Below are 18,149 nucleotides of genomic sequence, written 5' to 3' on the forward strand. Positions count from 1 at the left end.
TTAACAAAAACAGCTAACCCCAACCTCCATCTCCGAATTTTTATTTTCCCTCATTTCCTCACATACTAAATGCCAAATCCTAACTACTTAAGAAAATAAGATGTATATTATAATTAAAGGGTATGTAGCGGCAAAGGGGGTGTGAGACATTAATAGAACCGATATGTGCCAAGATAACAAATATTGATAAAGTTAACAAAAAAATCAATGACATTAATGAGCAATTATCGAAAAAAGATCGAAAATGACGAACATTTCCGAAAGTGTTCAGGAAACAGCCGAATGGGGCGGGGACGTCACGACAAGTGAATGAAAGTCGAGGCGGAGCCAGGTGCCATTGTTTTTTATCGACGAGAGAGTAGCGTTTCGGTTTGTTTGACCAAAACATCACTAGAATGGTTCAAAACTGCTGTGCTATGTGGTGTACAAATAGCTATTTATCGGAATATAGTATCCATGAGTTCCTGAACGCGAAAAAAAAAAGCTGGACTACGCAGACAATGGGTAAAGTTCGTCCGTGCAAAGAGGGCTAATTTTCTAGACACAGCCTCCGGCACGGTTTTCTATGGTACGCATTTTCCACCTGAAAGCTTCTCGAACTATGGACAAGTGAAATCGGGTTTTGCTAAAAGATTGCTGCTCTAAGGAGATGCGGTGCCGACCATACACGCGCAGCCACCTAAATGTCCTGAGATATAAAGAAAGAGGACGATGACAGGCAAAGGAGGCTAAGGCTAAGCAAAGGAGGGGAGCAGCCAAGCTCGAAATGGCCATTGTGAGTACTCTTTTATAATAAAAAAATGTCACGCATTGGATACAGGACTGGACACATGTATAAATTATTGCTCGTAAAATATATAGAACAAATCCTCTGATCCCATTCATATTTGTGTCTGTTGGCAGAGCTTAAAACTATGATAGCGCAATAAATGATAATTATTCTATACTAGGGCTGTCAAACGATTAAAATTTTTAATCGAGTTAATTACAGCTTAAAAATTAATTAATCGTAATTAATCGCAATTCAAACCATCTATAAAATATGCCATATTTTTCTGTACATTATTGTTGGAATGGAAAGATAAGACAAGATGGATATATACATTCAACATATGGTACATAAGGACTGTATTTGTTTATTATAATAATAAATCAACACGATGGCATTAACATTATTAACATTCTGTTAAAGCGATCCATGGATAGAAAGACTTGTAGTTCTTAAAAGATGAATATTAGTACAAGTTATAGAAATGTTACACCTCTTAATGTTTTCGTTTTAATAAAATTTGTAAAATTTTCAATCAAAAAATAAACTAGTAGCCCTATTCTGTCCTCAATGTGTGTGAGTACACAAATTGACAGATAGCGAACATAAGTTCCAAAAAGAAATCAGACGGTGTGGCAAAGTTGCATGGGCTTTACTGAAGTCATCTCTTTTTGACAGGAGCACGTTTCTTGTATTTTTGTAAAACTGAAAATAACAAGGCAATGTGTCAATAACTTGCATAAATCACAAAATAACATAAAATGTACACACACGTCTCCATTTGAGCAGTAGCACTAGCCAATTAGCTCACAAGCATCTAACAATGTAACTGCATTTCACCATATATGTGAACAAATTCAAATACACATCATCAATAACTATCTAATGCTCATGAATATAAACAAAGGAGGAATATAACTCACAAGCGATGCATGTATTAGACACAAACAGTGAGATGGGGCTATGTGAACTGCCACTGAATACAGGATGCGGACGTTAGCTGGTCTGAATAGCACTGTCTATTAGTGTGAGTTCACGTCGACATATAATCACGTCAGAAAAGCGCGCTGAAACCCAAATAATCAGCTGCACTGAATCGCCAGCAGAGGGCGACATTACGCCACATAACATATGCAAGTCACACCCAAGCGCCAGCAGAGGGCAGAAAAACTCCATAAAACACAATTAACAAGTTGGCCTTTCACTGTACTGACATTTAAATCTGTCTTGAGCGGGCCTAGTGCGTTAATTGCGTCAAATATTTTAACGTGATTAATTTAAAAAATTAATTAACGCCCGTTAACGCGATAATTTTGACAGCCCTATTCTATACATTACTTTATTTTGCGGTCACTGTGTATCAGCTTCACAAAAAGAAATGCAAAAAATATCATTTGTTGTTTCCCACACGATCTGCTGCCGATGTTTCATCAGTGTCATTGCTCCCCTCAATGACAGTTTATTACGCTGCATTGGTGTTCGTTTGGGCTCAAATTGGTAACCTAAAACACCAATTAAAGCTTCGTAACTCTCCTCGTCACCATTAGATGAACATTCGCTACGTCCTTCTACGTCGGGTTCGTCGCTGAAACTAGAAATGAAATTGTCTGCCATCATCGCCGCCATTCAGTATTAAAGCAATGAGCCTTTTTTCTTGTTGAAGAAACACCCCTCACTGTCAATTCTGAATTCTCTTTTATTGACAACGAGGGGTGTTTCTTCATGAGGGAACCTGGAATATGTGCAGGACGAACACAATGCATCAGCATAAACAGCTCAAAACATCCCTAATTCTCCCCTCACTAGAAGGAATTACAGTGCCTTGCAAAAGTATTCGGCCCCCTTGAACCTTGCAACCTTTCGCCACATTTCAGGCTTCAAACATAAAGATATAAAATTTTAATTTTTTGTCAAGAATCAACAACAAGTGGGACACAATCGTGAAGTGGAACAAAATTTATTGGATAATTTAAACTTTTTTAACAAATAAAAAACTGAAAAGTGGGGCGTGCAATATTATTCGGCCCCCTTGCGTTAATACTTTGTAGCGCCACCTTTTGCTCCAATTACAGCTGCAAGTCGCTTGGGGTATGTTTCTATCAGTTTTGCACATCGAGAGACTGACATTCTTGCCCATTCTTCCTTGCAAAACAGCTAGAGTTCAGTGAGGTTGGATGGAGAGTGTTTGTGAACAGCAGTCTTCAGCTCTTTCCACAGATTCTCGATTGGATTCAGGTCTGGACTTTGACTTGGCCATTCTAAAACCTGGATACGTTTATTTTTGAACCATTCCATTGTAGATTTGGCTTTATGTTTTGGATCATTGTCCTGTTGGAAGATAAATCTCCGTCCCAGTCTCAGGTCTTGTGCAGATACCAACAGGTTTTCTTCCAGAATGTTCCTGTATTTGGCTGCATCCATCTTCCCGTCAATTTTAACCATCTTCCCTGTCCCTGCTGAAGAAAAGCAGGCCCAAACCATGATGCTGCCACCACCATGTTTGACAGTGGGGATGGTGTGTTCAGGGTGATGAGCTGTGTTGCTTTTACGCCAAACATATCGTTTTGCATTGTGGCCAAAAAGTTCAATTTTGGTTTCATCTGACCAGAGCACCTTCTTCCACATGTTTGGTGTGTCTCCCAGGTGGCTTGTGGCAAACTTTAAACGAGATATCTTTGAGGAATGGCTTTCTTCTTGCCACTCTTCCATAAAGGCCAGATTTGTGCAGTGTACGACTGATTGTTGTCCTATGGACAAACTCTCCCACCTCAGCTGTAGATCTCTGCAATTCATCCAGAGTAATCATGGGCCTCTTGGCTGCATCTCTGATCAGTTTTCTCCTTGTTTGAGAAGAAAGTTTGGAAGGACGGCCGGGTCTTGGTAGATTTGCAGTGGTCTGATGCTCCTTCCATTTCAATATGATGGCTTGCACAGTGCTCCTTGAGATGTTTAAAGCTTGGGAAATCTTTTTGTATCCAAATCCGGCTTTAAACTTCTCCACAACAGTATCTCAGACCTGCCTGGTGTGTTCCTTGGTTTTCATAATGCTCTCTGCATTTTAAACAGAACCCTGAGACTATCACAGAGCAGGTGCATTTATACGGAGACTTGATTACACACAGGTGGATTCTATTTATCATCATCGGTCATTTAGGACAACATTGGATCATTCAGAGATCCTCACTGAACTTCTGGAGTGAGTTTGCTGCACTGAAAGTAAAGGGGCCGAATAATATTGCACGCCCCACTTTTCAGTTTTTTATTTGTTAAAAAAGTTTAAATTATCCAATAAATGTTGTTCCACTTCACCATTGTGTCCGACTTGTTGTTGATTCTTGACAAAAAAATTAAATTTCATATCTTTATGTTTGAAGCCTGAAATGTGGCGAAAGGTTGCAAGATTCAAGGGGGCCGAATACTTTTGCAAGGCACTGTATATTGATGCAGACAGGCGCTGCCCCCCGAGTGGCCGGTGGCACTCTCTTCACTTGTCGTGACGTCACGCACACAATTTGCCAGATCTCAGGCGCCGGTCGTTTTAGCTTGACAATCGAGCCAAATTTCTCTCATTTTCTAGTGTGTAATTACACGAAGTGGCATGATATGAATACAAAAGGCATGCGTTTATGGATAAATGATGGAATATTAACATTTTCCCAGGGCATGACATACCCTTTAAAGTTAATGTAAACATTTACTTTTTGTTGTGTTTTTTAATAATAAAGATGTAAGTAACATAGATTCAGAAAAATAAGTACAAATGACATATTATGTAGAGTGAAATGGAATATATTTTGAAGATGGCGCAAACATTGACTTTTTTAAATCATAAGGAAATGAATAAGTAGCCTAAGATAAATGAACAAATATAAGTCCAAAGTGCACGTTGACAGCTGAGATGTTCAGAACCTCCCCATCGGAGCAAATAAAACTAAATATGATAAATAAGCCTCCTTAACTCTTGCCTTGCTCTTAAAGATTTGATCCATTTTCTTTCTTTTTTTTTTTTTTTTTTTTTACCTGTCCTGTTCAGCTGTTTGACACAGAGAATGGAAGTCTAAGTGCCCGGATTCTGAACAGTTTTAATGTTTCACATTGAGAGTCTGACATACTCCCATTGTGATCATTCAAAATACCTTTTTATTATGACAAAGCAGCGAACAGGAAGGGATTATGGGGGGACAGAAGAAAAGAAACAAGAGAAGAAAGAAAAGAAACATACACAAACAACAACAAGAAATACATTGAACATCTAGACTAATTACTAATATGCTGGTGCCATCGTCAGCGAGATGTATTTCCGGTTTACACCATGTGGGGGCCTATTGGCCAGTGAAAGAGGGGGACGGGGGTGGGGTAAGCTAAGTGATTGAAGGGGTAGAGTGTACACAAATCAGTTCTGTGATCTAGAACCCAGTAATCGTGTGAATCTCTTATGAATGCAAGCCCGTTGGCGACCAACCCTACGCCACCCCATCGCGAATCCCGGCACCAGGACCCCCAACCCGAGCATGCCCTACCACATCCAGCAGCACGCGAGCCCCACCGGGCGCGCGAGAGCCACGCAGACAGGCGCCAACCCAGGGCCACGGCCCCCACCCACCCAGCCAGCCCGGGGAGGGAGGGCAGGCGGAGGATGGGGGGTCAAGCGCAGCACATCCCTCCTCCCGCAGCCCAGCAAAGGAACCATCGTCCCCCCCCCCTCGTCCCCCGGGATCCAGGGTGGTCCCCCGGGCCACCCGCGCACCCATCAACCGGCCTTCAGGGATGGCAGGAGGGGACGCACCACCAACCATACGTCTACCCCCACCCCCGCCCGCCCACCTGGGCCACGAGCTACAGCCCCCCAACCGGCACGGCACGCCACGGGACCCCCAGCGGCCCACCAAGCCCAAGGCAGGGCAGGGTCCCCCGCCGGTGCAGGCAACACCCCGCTGATACACCGGCGCCCAGCCAGCGACCCGTGACGGAGCGCAGGGTGGATGTCCAGTCAGAGAAGAGATGGGAAGGCGGAGGCAAGAGAACGCCAAGGAACTGCCACGGGGCGAACTGCCCCGACCCCCCACCCCACTCCCGCGGCCGGCAGCCCAGGGGGGGGTCTCACCCCAGGAGCCACGCCATAAGGAAAAAGTGTGGGACCCACCTACCACCCTATTACTGTGGCTGCCAGGTTCCCGGCTGGCAGCCATCACCCAGCACCGTGATGGGATTGTGAGGGGAGGGTAGTGCAATGTATGCATTAAAATAGGAGAGCTTGGCTTGGGGCAGTGGGACCGCAGCATGGAGTTTCTGCCCAGCCGCCCGTCCCACCGCCCTTTGCCGGAGCTCTCCTGTGGAGTATGGTGTGTGTGGTGCGTTTAAAAAAGGTGTGGGGATGGCGGGGCCTGTGGTGAGGAGGCAACTGTGAGGTACCCCCCCCAACAGGTCCCAACCATCCCACAACCTTGGTGTGTGGTGCATTAAAAACGGGGTAGCCGGGCCGGGACGGTAAAGCCCCGTCCCAACTCTCCCCGGAGAAATGTATGAGCATGTAAGTGCCAGGGTGACAGATATTTACAGTGCCGAAGTGAGAAGTGCATGAGTTAAGAGGCAGGCTCCCGCGGGCGTGGCCCCGTCCACCAGAACCACCGGCTGCAGGGCGGGAGAAGCGTCAGGGCCCCGATCAATCCCCGCCCCAGACCATCCACAGCGACCACCCCCCCCACCCACCCACCGAGCACCCACCCCGCCCCCCGAGCAGGCGCCACGCCAAGCACCGGCGACCAGGGGACGTCCACCCCACCGGCAAGGGACAGCAAGCCCCACCCAAGGCCCCGCGGGCCCCAAGAGGCCCCGTCGACAACCCTGCCGGCAGGGGGGCAGCGGAGATTTGATCCATTTTCTGTTGCATTTCCCTTTTTTCGTCGCATCAATTCAACAAACTTTTTTATTATTATTATTTTTTTTTTTTGCTGCTTCAGAAAACATGCATATTTGAACCAATCAGAGCTAACTATCTCTGGTGATCACATGTCAGTATAGCAGCCAATTGAATGGATAAATGAGTCCAGGCGTTTTGCTTTGCTGTGTGCATTCGCACATTGACGTGACTCATCATCGTCAGACTGATATAACTGCAGCAGCTGAGGAAACCTCCATGCCGTCCGTGGAATAATATAAATATTAATAAATATCAGTGGAAACGGATGACACTACACAAGCCCTTCTTTGTGCTTGTTGTCAACACTTGTGTATGTAAATCTGATGTTGGTAGATCGTTTTCTTCTTGGAGATGAAATGCATGTGTGGCAGCTTTGTATTTTTAAAATTTTTTTACATAGCGTTTTGACAGTTGCCGTCATATTGTCGGAATCAAAGCACTGTATACCGGACCAGCGTTCCGGCCCTGAATCTTATACCGGAACTGCGTCCCTGACCGTTCTGGCCCACTTTCACCCCTGCTCTTACCTCATTGAATTCCTGACGGATTTACAAATGGATTGGTTCATAACAAAGCGTATTAACGTGGCTATGATTCGACCTAGATTTTGAGAAAATGTTATGTTCTTTAATTTGCAGTAAAATTACTGCATCTTCAACGCAGAGGTTGCGCTAGACATTTTCGTTGTGTCATTTTGACTGACAGGGTCATAAAAATCCGGTCATAATCTATTTTTACCCGTCACTTAAAGTTTTAAAATGATAATGATGAAATATTCAATAATATTTAGTTTTCATTCATTTTTAATTAATATTGTAACGCTTGCTTGGCGGCAAAAAATTAGACACGGAAGTCGTGGTATTTTTCTCCCTCTTTTTACTCTGCTTACCGCCAACATCACCAACAAAACAACAACTCCGCCCCCCCCCCCCCCCCCCCAAAAAAAGAGGCAACTATATAGACCCCAATCACCAACATCACACAATGGTCTTAATTGTGGTTGTCAGCCCAAAATCTTCTAAATATATATTAAATGCATCTTACCAGATATAAAATGACTACTACATAGTCTGTGGTGATCGTTTGGTGCCCAGATTTCTTGTCGAATTACAGCAGTCCATCTCGCTCTCGTCTTCAGGTCTCTCAGAATACGGTAGAACTTCAAGTCTCTCCGTCTATCTTCTCTGTTACTGCAACCAACCGCCACACACGCCTTTACCATTTTGATTATTAATGTTAACGAGCAGAAAAACACGCCGTAATAGGAGGCATGTACGTAGCGGTAATGTGTAAACACGACGAGCTGACACACAATATGGCGGCTCCAGTCAGGGGGGCGGAGTTGTGACGTCATGTGATTGGGGTCTATACACAGGCGGCAATCTAGTCCACCAATTGGATGACGCGCTGGCACACCGGGTGCACCAATAAGAGCCTCGCGTTGATGTGTCAATCACGGTGCCGCCGCCAGACCCCGGTGATGATACAATATTCTGACAGAATAGCCAACGACGTCATGCATTAAGAGAGACAATAGCTAATTAATATGCTCACTTGCCACCCTGTGGTCTAGGGGTGTGAATTGCAACCTGTCAAAATGACGGACGGACTTCAGTTTTTTCCGTCACCGTTTTAAAAAACTGAAGTCGGAACGACAGAAAATATTCGGTTAACGCGACCCCTGCTTCAACGTTAATGATAAACCAAGTCATTTAAAAATCGGTTGACTGTGATGTTGCGTTTATCGAATATCCCCAACGGCAAATGGTCAACGAGTTACGACACCCGTCCCCATTGCCCCTCTATAATCTGTGAGAATAACAGCTGACTGTGGTCACAAACCGCTCAAAGTGTAAATGCTTGAAGTTAAAGGGCAAATGCTCCTCTTTCCCAAAATCACATAATTTTGTTTGTTTCTATTATTATATAATGTATGTAGTTATTGCAACGGACGCCTAGGCTGTCTCCGGCGGGAGACGCTACAACCAGTGGCAGGGCGGTGAATACTTTTTGGCTTCCCCGTTAAATTTAGCAATGGACAAAGGCAGGTGGATGAATCCAAATTTATATCGACACCGCTGCACGGATATTTTAACCCACTTCATGCAACACAATCGTCAGACAACTCGTCTTTCTTCAAGCAATTGAATCAGATGAAAATGTTTTCGTTTTCGCAATATATGATTTTGATGTCGACGACTATGATTCTTCAGAAGATGCTGTTATGGAGGATTATGGAAATCTCCACGAGATGTCTCTATCGCCGATGTCGATGAGCAAACATGGTTGGGATCTCCTTAAAACGCTTTCTTAATATTCAAGCAATATTCAAGATACTCTATGTTCACGGATGAAAGAAACGCTTTGTTTGCCTGCCTGCCTGCCTGCCTCTTCGCCGAGCGTCACCACAGGCCCCGATCCAGTTCAGGAAAATCGCTCCACGTCTGCTGCACAAATCTTACCCACCTTCATCTGAGTGCATTGCCTGGCTCTGCCAGACTATTCTCCCTGTATTTTTCAAACACTGAGAGTATAGTCTGGGAACCAGCCCATTAACGGCCTCTCGAGCAGGTACAAAATCAATCGACAAATCAGATTCGTTTATTTGCGTGACGTGTTCTTAACGAGCAACGTCACTCTTGCGCGTCGAAAGTCGTCTCCGCAACAACACAGATGGTGAACGGGAGAGCCGAGAATATGTTCTAATCCACGGTAAAATCCGTTTTAAATGACCAAAAACACATCGACACGAGTCATTGACAACAGCCTGTCTCGCGCTAGCCATGTTGAATAAACTCCGCTCTCTTCGTATGTTTACTTCCGCGCGCAAGTCCCTCGTCCTTCGCTCGTCATTTTACTAACGTCACGTCTGCCTGTCGCTGATTGGTCCACTCCGCTGTCTGTTTGCTGTGGCTTGCTCCGCCCTGGAAATTGTATCCGCGCGAATGGTGGCCGGACTCAATAGCTGGAACAGCGGTGAGTCTGGTGTACCAGGCAACTAAGTGCATGCTTTTTTGAAAAATCCTTAGATTGATATCCCTAATTCTTTGTTTCCAACACTATTGAATAGAGATGAAACGAATACTCGAGCAACTTGAGTAACTTGAGTTTAAAAACTGATCCGAGTAATTTTATTCACCTCGAGGAATCGTTTAATTTTGCCAGCTCTAAGCATCACGTTTTGCCCGGACTCCTTTTAATGCGGGACAACGCGCTGACGTCACGTGCGTAGAAGAAGAAGAATTAATTTAAAAAATACCTTACTGCAGCCGAGAGCCGTTACAAACTGTGCCGACGTTGCTAAAAACTACTCCTGCATGTTGCTACGGTGGTAGCAGGTAGCGTCTGATGCATGTCATAGATATCACATGTACTTAGAACTAGATGCGAAATGACCGACTCAGCGGCGTTAATAAAGCAGCCACCATCTTAAAGCAGTACAGTTATCAGCGCTCATAAATAAGATTAACGTTACTGTCACTCGCTCACGTAACGTTATCCTTGCGAAGGGCTAGGTTTCTATTCATTATGACCACTGTCGATGCGTGGCTTGCTCTTACATACAGGCTTTATTTAATCTGTGAAAACAGCGCTGTAGAGTGATTAGGGTGTAAAATAAAAACGTAATAATGCTAACTGTCAATTTTAGCTCACTAGTCATTGCTGGATAAAACACCAAGTAGCACTGGTGCCTAATGTGCTCCAATACAGCACAGCATTTATTTTGAACACTGCAAAAACTCAAAATCCTATCAGGACTTAGAGTTTAGACAAATTTAAAACTTAACCAGAACTTATAGCTTGACACAAGTGGAAATTCAATTGAAACACGTGAGAAAAACACCTAACTTTTAAGTGATGTGTGTTATCAAGCGTAATGACGTTTTTAGGTAAGAAATATATATTTTTTTTATAAGCTCTAAAAGTTTTTTGAGTGAAAGCAGTGAATTGGTCTTTTTTTTGTACCATTTGAGATGCAATTGTTGGCTGTTTTCAAATATGTAGATCGAAAATAAAGACATTGATTGACTGAAAATGGTTCAATATTAGATCGAATGTCTTGTTTTCTCATCTATATTTATAATTGCTCTTTACCTTAAAAAAAAAAAAAAAAAAAAAAAAAAAAGTTTTATCCCTGGGGTCCCCAACGACCGGTGGCGCATTTGGTACCGGGCCGCGCAGAAATAATAAATAATTTATTAAGGACTGCATTCTGGCCAATTGACTTTGGCCTGTGCCGCTTAACACACCAATATCCCTGTCTACTCTAGATTTACAACTACAGGATAGGAGGTCGTCATAGAAATGCATTGATTGGGGTGTTAGCACTAAATCTCGTTTTGTATATCTATGCACGCTTGGACTCGATAATAACGTATGACGTAGGTCGTCGCCAATCACATTTCTTCCCGGAAATAATTAGCCTCCACACTAGAATGACTGAATAACAGACATCTTTGGACACTTTTTACGGGGAAAAGGGAACCTGACGAGCCAGAAGATGTGCCTACAACCTCGAAGAAAACAAAATTTATGCTACTTCCCAATCACTAAAGACCCACGAACTGCGAAGGAGTGAATTCGTGACCCGTATGTGAATAAACAGAGTGATTCGGAGCATGTCTGTGCAACAAGAATACTGTATCAGCTTGTAGAGATCACAAATCACGGCGACCTTAAACGTACATATGAGACAACAACTCTACCGAAGTTCTAGATTAAAGTCATTTTGGAATATCCTGACATCGCTAGGAGCGCGCTGAAAACTGCTACAATTTCCAACATCGTGTATTTGTGATGCTAGCTTCTCTCACTCTCCCATCTCGGGACCATCTCGTCTCAACGAAACAAACTCAGCCCTCCCACTGAGTCAGCGGGTGAGTGGTATTTTTTCCCTGCACTTAACACGACGGGGCTAAAAACAAATGCTATTTTATATTTGCTGTATTTTTCTGCCAACATTGCCGGTGTTCTGACAAAGTTGGCATGCGCGTAACGTTAAAAAGGACCGCGAACGCAGCGATTCCAAAGTACACACTACAAACTTTCTTTAATGAAAGAAATATTAACTTACGTTTGCCATGTTAGGTGCACACAACAACTGCACGTAGCCCTCTCACTTGACGACTTCGCCGTGTCGTTAAGCATTCATTTATGCCATTTCTGTGTTGCACATGTATGTTTATGATGTAAATAGTTTTTTAGCACCGTTGGATAACACTGAGAGTCCAACTGAATATAAAAGAGGGACACTGGTCCGTGAAAAAAAGACCCAAATCACATCGATCCGTGGTGCAAAAAAGGTTGGGGACCTCTGTTTTATCCGATTACTCGATTAATCGATAGAATTTTCAGTCGATTACTCGATTACTAAAATATTTGATAGCTGCAGCCCTACTCTTGAATTCAATCGTTCAGCATTTTGTGGCGGACAGTTCACACATTCATGCCTACACTATACAGTATGGCAGACTTACTACATTCGTCTCCCTTAATTGACGTCACCGCCGAAAATTACTGAGAGTACCCGATCACGCCAATTGCCAATATTTGTCCCTGATGACACGTGAGACTGAGGAAAAATGCCACCCCAAAAATTATGCTGCTGTATTATTTCGAAACAAGTTTGGAATATGGAATATTTTATTGTACATTTTTCAGGTCTTGGCATTAGTTTTCTTGTAACATTTCCCCTTTAAAAAGACATTCATAATATATTGATGACCTGCTGACCTAACCGTAATTAGTTAATTTGTCAATGTACCTAAACTGAGTAAACTATTGATACCATTAGTCTAATGTTAACAGCTGCATTCTCTTTTTTGACTGCTGACTTCATTTTAAAAACGAGATTAGACTCAACCACACTGGTAATGGTGAGTGTTTTTGAACCCTTTTTTCCTTATATTTTGTATTTTTTGCATAATTCATGATGTTAATATTTCTGTTGAATTTTTAATATATATATTTATTAAACGGGCTATATTTATGAAATATATGTATATATATTTTTGAAAAATCTATTTCCATTTATATCTGCCACAGCTGCCGACAAAAAAAAAACAACAAAACTTCTACAGGAAACACTTTGAAAACATGCAAACACTCATGCATACACACGCGCAGTCTCTTCCTAAACAATTTTACAAAGTTGATAACCCTGCTCACTTTTTCTTTCAGGTGTTAAGGCCAAACCTGAGAGTCTTTCTGTTATGGACAAAGTGAAACACCTTTTTCGCCCAGAAAGTAAATGTTCGGGTGAGTTGTACATGCACAAGACGCGACCTACCTCTGTTTAGTTCAGTAAACGCCACTAGGTTATGTTCCTTTGACCAAATGCTTTGGACCACTCTCAAGAACAAAATAAGCACACCGACATGAAACATCACTGTTGTAAAAAAATGTATATACCTGTAAGTATACACAGAGGTGAAAGAGGCGAGAATTTCTTGCCACAACTCCCTGACATAAAGGTCGCCATAATATTTTATTTATATAGATACATAGTATTTATGGCGGAAAACACTCGGGTAACTTGAAGTTCGGCTGTCAGACCCCCAGTTTGGCCAAATTTCAAAACTGTCCTATATGCATCATTGGAAATCTTAAAATCTCAATTTTCTGGGAGAAGAAAAATTTTGAACAGGAGGGCGTTTTTTGAAAAAAAAAAAAAAGTTTTTTTAAACCATAAGCGGATTTTAAGGGGGGCAGCCTCCCCGGTGGCTGACAAGTGTAATTGCCTGTAACTGTTTTTCCTGTAAAATAAGTAAAATAAATAAAATAAGTAAAACAATAAAACTGCAACAAAAATGAATGAAATGAACAAAAAAAAATATTTTTATAATGGGTCGAAATTATTTTTCGAAAAGATCATGTGACTAGAAACTTAGACGATCGTTTGCTTTGCATAGAATTTTCAAAAACAAAAAAAAATAGGGGAGGGCAATTTTATTTTTCAAAAGATTTTTTTTTATTTGGTTGAAGCAACGTTTTGGGAGGATTGAATCATTTAGACACAAATGTCCTACCCATAATATGGCCCAAAGACAAAAAAGATTTCTTCAATCAAAGGCAACTTTTTCAATGAAAAATTAAGTGTTGAAATGCAAATTTTTCAAAAACTTTTTTTTATGATTTAAATTTTTCTTTCTTTTTTTGATTGAAGTGATTTTTCTTTTTGAAAATATTTTTTTGAAGCAACTAATTTTTTGATTGAATTTTGATTGAATAATGAAGACAAAAATGTCCTAGCCAAAATGTGGCACAAATCACAAGTCAACATTATTTCAATCAAAAAAGTTGCTTCAATCAAAAAAAAAAAAAAATTACTTCAATCAAAAAAAAAAAAAAAAAAAAAAAAAAAAAATCAAGAGAAAAGAGAAATAGCTTTCACAAGCATTTTTTTGAGTTGAGTTTAGGACACAGATATAGAACAAGAGAGGATATCGCAAAGCAGAGAGAGTAATTCAGCAGAATTAAGGCACTACATTGTACTGGAGTACTTAAATGAGAAGAAATGATTTAGATGAGATGCATGTGTGATAGCCAGGCAGATTTTTTTACATGGGGTTTTGACAGTTGCCGTCATATTTTCGGGATCAAAGCACAGTTCCGGCCCAAATCTTTTATTGGAGTGGCGTTTCGGGCCTTTCCGGCCACTTTCAACCCTCGGTATACACCAAAAGAAACGTAACACTACAAGATTTCACACTCATGAGAATGGCCAGATGCATTGTTTTGGACCTCACAAGTTCATATGATTAGATGCAACCTATCTATTCATACAGTGGTACGGAAAAGTATCTGAACCTTTTGGAATTTTGCACGTTTTTGCATAACATCAGCATCAAATGTGATCTGATCTTTATTAAAATCACACAGATGAAAAAACTGTCTGCTTTAACTTAAACCACCCAAACTTTTTTAGGTTTTCATATTTTAATGAGGATACTATGCAAAAAAATGACAGAAGGGGGCGAAATAAGTTAGTGAACCATCACATTTAATATTTTGTGCCCCCTCACCCCCTTTTGGCAGTAATTACGTAACACCAGACGCTTCTGTAGCTGCAGATCAGTCTGGCTCATCGATAAGGACTAATCTAGGCCCATTCCTCTCTACAAAAGTGCTAATTCAGTCAGATTCCTGGGATGTCTGGGATGAATCGATGTCTTTAGGTCATGCCGCAGCATCTCAGTGGGGTTCAAGTCTGGACTTTGACTTGGTCCCTCCAGAACGTGTATTTTGTTGATCTGATACCATTCTGAAGTGGATTTACTTCTGTGTTTGTATCAGTATCTTGTTGCAGCATCTATCCTCTTTTTAGCTTCAACTTTCTGACATAAGACCTCAGGTTTTCCTGCAAAACATCCTGATAAACTTTTGAATTAATTCTTCCATTAATGATTACAAGTTGTCCAGGCCCTGAGGTAGCACAACAGCCCCAAATCATGATGCTCCCTCCACCATGCTTTACGTTGGGGATGAGGTGTTGATGTTGGTCAGCTGTTCCATTTTTCCTCCATACATGATGTTGTGTGTTACTCCCAAACAATTCAACTTTGGTTTCATCAGTCCACAAAATATTTTGCCAAAACTTCTGTGGAGTGTCCGAGTGCCTTTTTGTGAACATTAAACGAGCAACAATGTTTTTTTTCCAGACAGCAGTGGCTTCCTCTGTGGCGTCCCCCCATGAAAACTATTCTTGGCCATAGTTTTACATATAGTTGGTGTGTGCACATAGATATTAGACTGTGCCAGTCATTTCTTAAGTCTTTAGCAGACACTCGAGGGTTCATTTTTACCTCTCTGAGCATTCTGTGCTGAACTCTTGGGTGGACGGCCACTCCTTGGGAGAGAAGCAAAAGTGCCAAACTCTTTCCATTTGTAGACAACTTCTCTGACTGTCGATTGATGAACATCCAGATTTTGGAGATGGTTTATATCCTTTCCCAGCTTTATACATTAAATATCCTTGATCTCAGGTCTTCAGAAAGCTCTTTTGACCGAGCCATGATGCACATCAGACAATGCGTCTCATCAAGACAATTCTTACCAGGTGTGTTTTATAGTGGGCAGGGCAGCTTTAAACCACTTATCAGTAATTGGGCACACACCTGACTTAAATTGTTTGATAAAAAATTGTTTCAATTGCTCTTTAAGTGTCCATAGGTAGAGGGTTCACTTACTTATTTTTCCCCCTTCTGTCATTGTTTGCATACTATCCTCATTAAAAAAAAAAAAAAAAAAAAAAAACTATACATTTTTGGGTGGTTTTAGTTAAAGCAGACACTGTATTTTAATCTGTGTGATTTTGACAAAGATCAGATCACATTTAATGGTGACTTTATGCAGAAATGGGAGAAATCCAAAAGGTTCAGATACTTTTTCATACCACTGTAAGCATAGAAAATATCTGCACACCAGTCTAGTTCCAGAATATATCACAAAACGTTCTTTTCCTCAAACTCTCGACGCACAGATGACCCTGTCCCCACCCCTGCCATCTTAAAGCACCCAGACTCTTTGCTGCAGTTGGTCTCCCTCCAGAAAGCGTCAGGCTGCTGGGAACTCAACCCGGCTCTGGCTGCTGCGCTCAACAAGACCAGCAAGGAGTTGGAACAGCCCAAGCCACCAAAAGTGAGACATTGTTATAAATTTGCCACAGCACTTTTTCTACTTGTGTGTGTAATGTGTTGAATTTGTGGGAACAGGTGAATGGGAATGTCTGGGCCACAGTTTTGGCCCTGGTCTGGCTCCACGCATTTAAGTTAGATGCACAAATTGAATGGAAGCTTCTTGCTCAAAAGGCTGTGTCATGGTTAACGGCTCAAAATGGTAAGTCCTTCGAAGACGTTTTTTTTTTTTTTTGGCTTGTTTGTTTTGTTTGACTTCAATTGATAATGTTGTTTGGTGTGTGTGTGTGTTTTTACGTGTGTCTGTGTGTGTGTGGGTGGTTGTGTTTTATAGCACCAAGTATGACAGAGTGTATCATGGCTGGAAACACTCTTTTGGGCAGCAATGTGCAAAAAGATGCCCTGGGCCTTTAAGTACTCCAATACAATGTAGTAGTGCCTTCTGGTGAATTACACTCTCTGCTTTGCGCTATCCTCTATTCTTCTATATTTGTTTGTTCATTAGTCTGTAATCATGCCTATACAGTATACTGTATGCTAAAGCTGCCACAAAATGCCTCTGAAAAATGAATTGACATCCATCAGCCTGAAAGACTCCAGTGAACCACACTGAAAGCCATTATCCACAAATGGATACAACACGGAACATTGGTGAAGCAAAAATGATGCCAACAGCACAGTGCTGCCAACTCATCAAGGTCAGATCCAGGACCGGAACGACTTGCTGTGATTAATGGAACTATGAATTGTGCTTTTTAACAAAAAATGAGATGGGCCATTGGTGGTAATTTGTAATCCTGTTGACTGATGATTGTGGCGTCATCCAGTATGAAAGAAAAAGGGAGCATTTCAATTGATAGGGCAAAGGTCTATTGACGCTTGAATGCGGGCTCAAGTCTGGGTGTGTGAGTGTTATGTGGAGTGCTTCCGTGTGAGTTTTAAACTTGTGATTCTTTACCCTTGGGCTACGGGCCAAGCTAACTAATGAGCAGTGATTTTGACGTAATACTGTACTGAAATTTAACTGACAGAACTCAAGCAGCAACAGCCACCATTTATAAACTATTTTCTTTCAATTATTGGAGTGGTGATTTTTTAAATTACCGGCTAATTTGTATTTTCTTTCATTCGACAAACCATTTCTGAAACCAATAAAAGGGTGCAAAATGGTTACCCAAACAAAGCAGTGTGAGTCAGTCTAGTGTTGTTTTCATCAACGATGACGACAACGAAAATATTTCATCATTTAACACTTTTTTCATGACTATGACAAGTCAATAACGAGCTAAAAACGCATTTTCAAATGCCGGAAGTAAGAAGAGAAACGTTTTCAGGAAAAGAAAAAATATACTATTTTCACATGGTGCCTCTCCCTCACAGAGTAATATTGTTGCATATCAGGTGTTGCAATCTCATTAGTGTGTTCTGCAACCAACAGCCAGTCACATGGAATTTGCCAATAGTGTCTGTCACGCTAGTCTCCACCTGTTAAAGCTATTTTCCTGGGTAAGCATTCTCTCCAATGGCGTAGGTTTAGTCTCAACATTGGTAGGGACAATATAACAGCATAACCTGCTGGTACACTTTTTGCTCGGGATGTGACTTTAATAAGACCAAACATATTGGTTGAACGAGGGGCAGGGCTACATTTCTCACGAATATGAACCTAACTAATCAGGTGTGCCCAATACATCGATCACGATCGACAAGCCGATCGCAACGCTAGTGTGGGTAGCGCTCAGCATAAAAAAAAAAAAAACTTTTAATGTACATAGTTAATCATGATTATGTTGTGTGAGCAACATATGAGGTTATGCAGCACCCT

General features: G+C 41.7%; 1 protein-coding gene across 5 annotated transcripts in view; it reads left to right on the forward strand.

Moving 5' to 3' along the window:
- Nucleotides 1-17,604, forward strand: part of LOC130917540 (von Willebrand factor A domain-containing protein 5A-like) — a 41,169-nt gene extending 23,565 nt beyond the window's left edge. For 3 of the 5 annotated variants that reach the window (XM_057839062.1, XM_057839061.1, XM_057839064.1), the window contains 4 exons: nucleotides 12,870-12,947; nucleotides 16,171-16,328; nucleotides 16,403-16,526; nucleotides 16,659-17,603. In XM_057839062.1, the coding sequence (XP_057695045.1) occupies nucleotides 12,870-12,947; nucleotides 16,171-16,328; nucleotides 16,403-16,526; nucleotides 16,659-16,738 (440 nt within the window). In that variant the 3' untranslated portion in view covers nucleotides 16,739-17,603. Of the gene's footprint in view, nucleotides 1-12,545; nucleotides 12,566-12,869; nucleotides 12,948-16,170; nucleotides 16,329-16,402; nucleotides 16,527-16,658 lie in introns of those variants that run through there. The other 2 variants (XM_057839063.1, XM_057839065.1) reach the window with 2 other exon arrangements.
- The last annotated feature ends 545 nt before the right edge of the window (nucleotides 17,605-18,149 follow it).

This window comes from Corythoichthys intestinalis, chromosome 6 (genome assembly GCF_030265065.1).
Source record: "Corythoichthys intestinalis isolate RoL2023-P3 chromosome 6, ASM3026506v1, whole genome shotgun sequence".
Classification (NCBI taxonomy): domain Eukaryota; kingdom Metazoa; phylum Chordata; class Actinopteri; order Syngnathiformes; family Syngnathidae; genus Corythoichthys; species Corythoichthys intestinalis.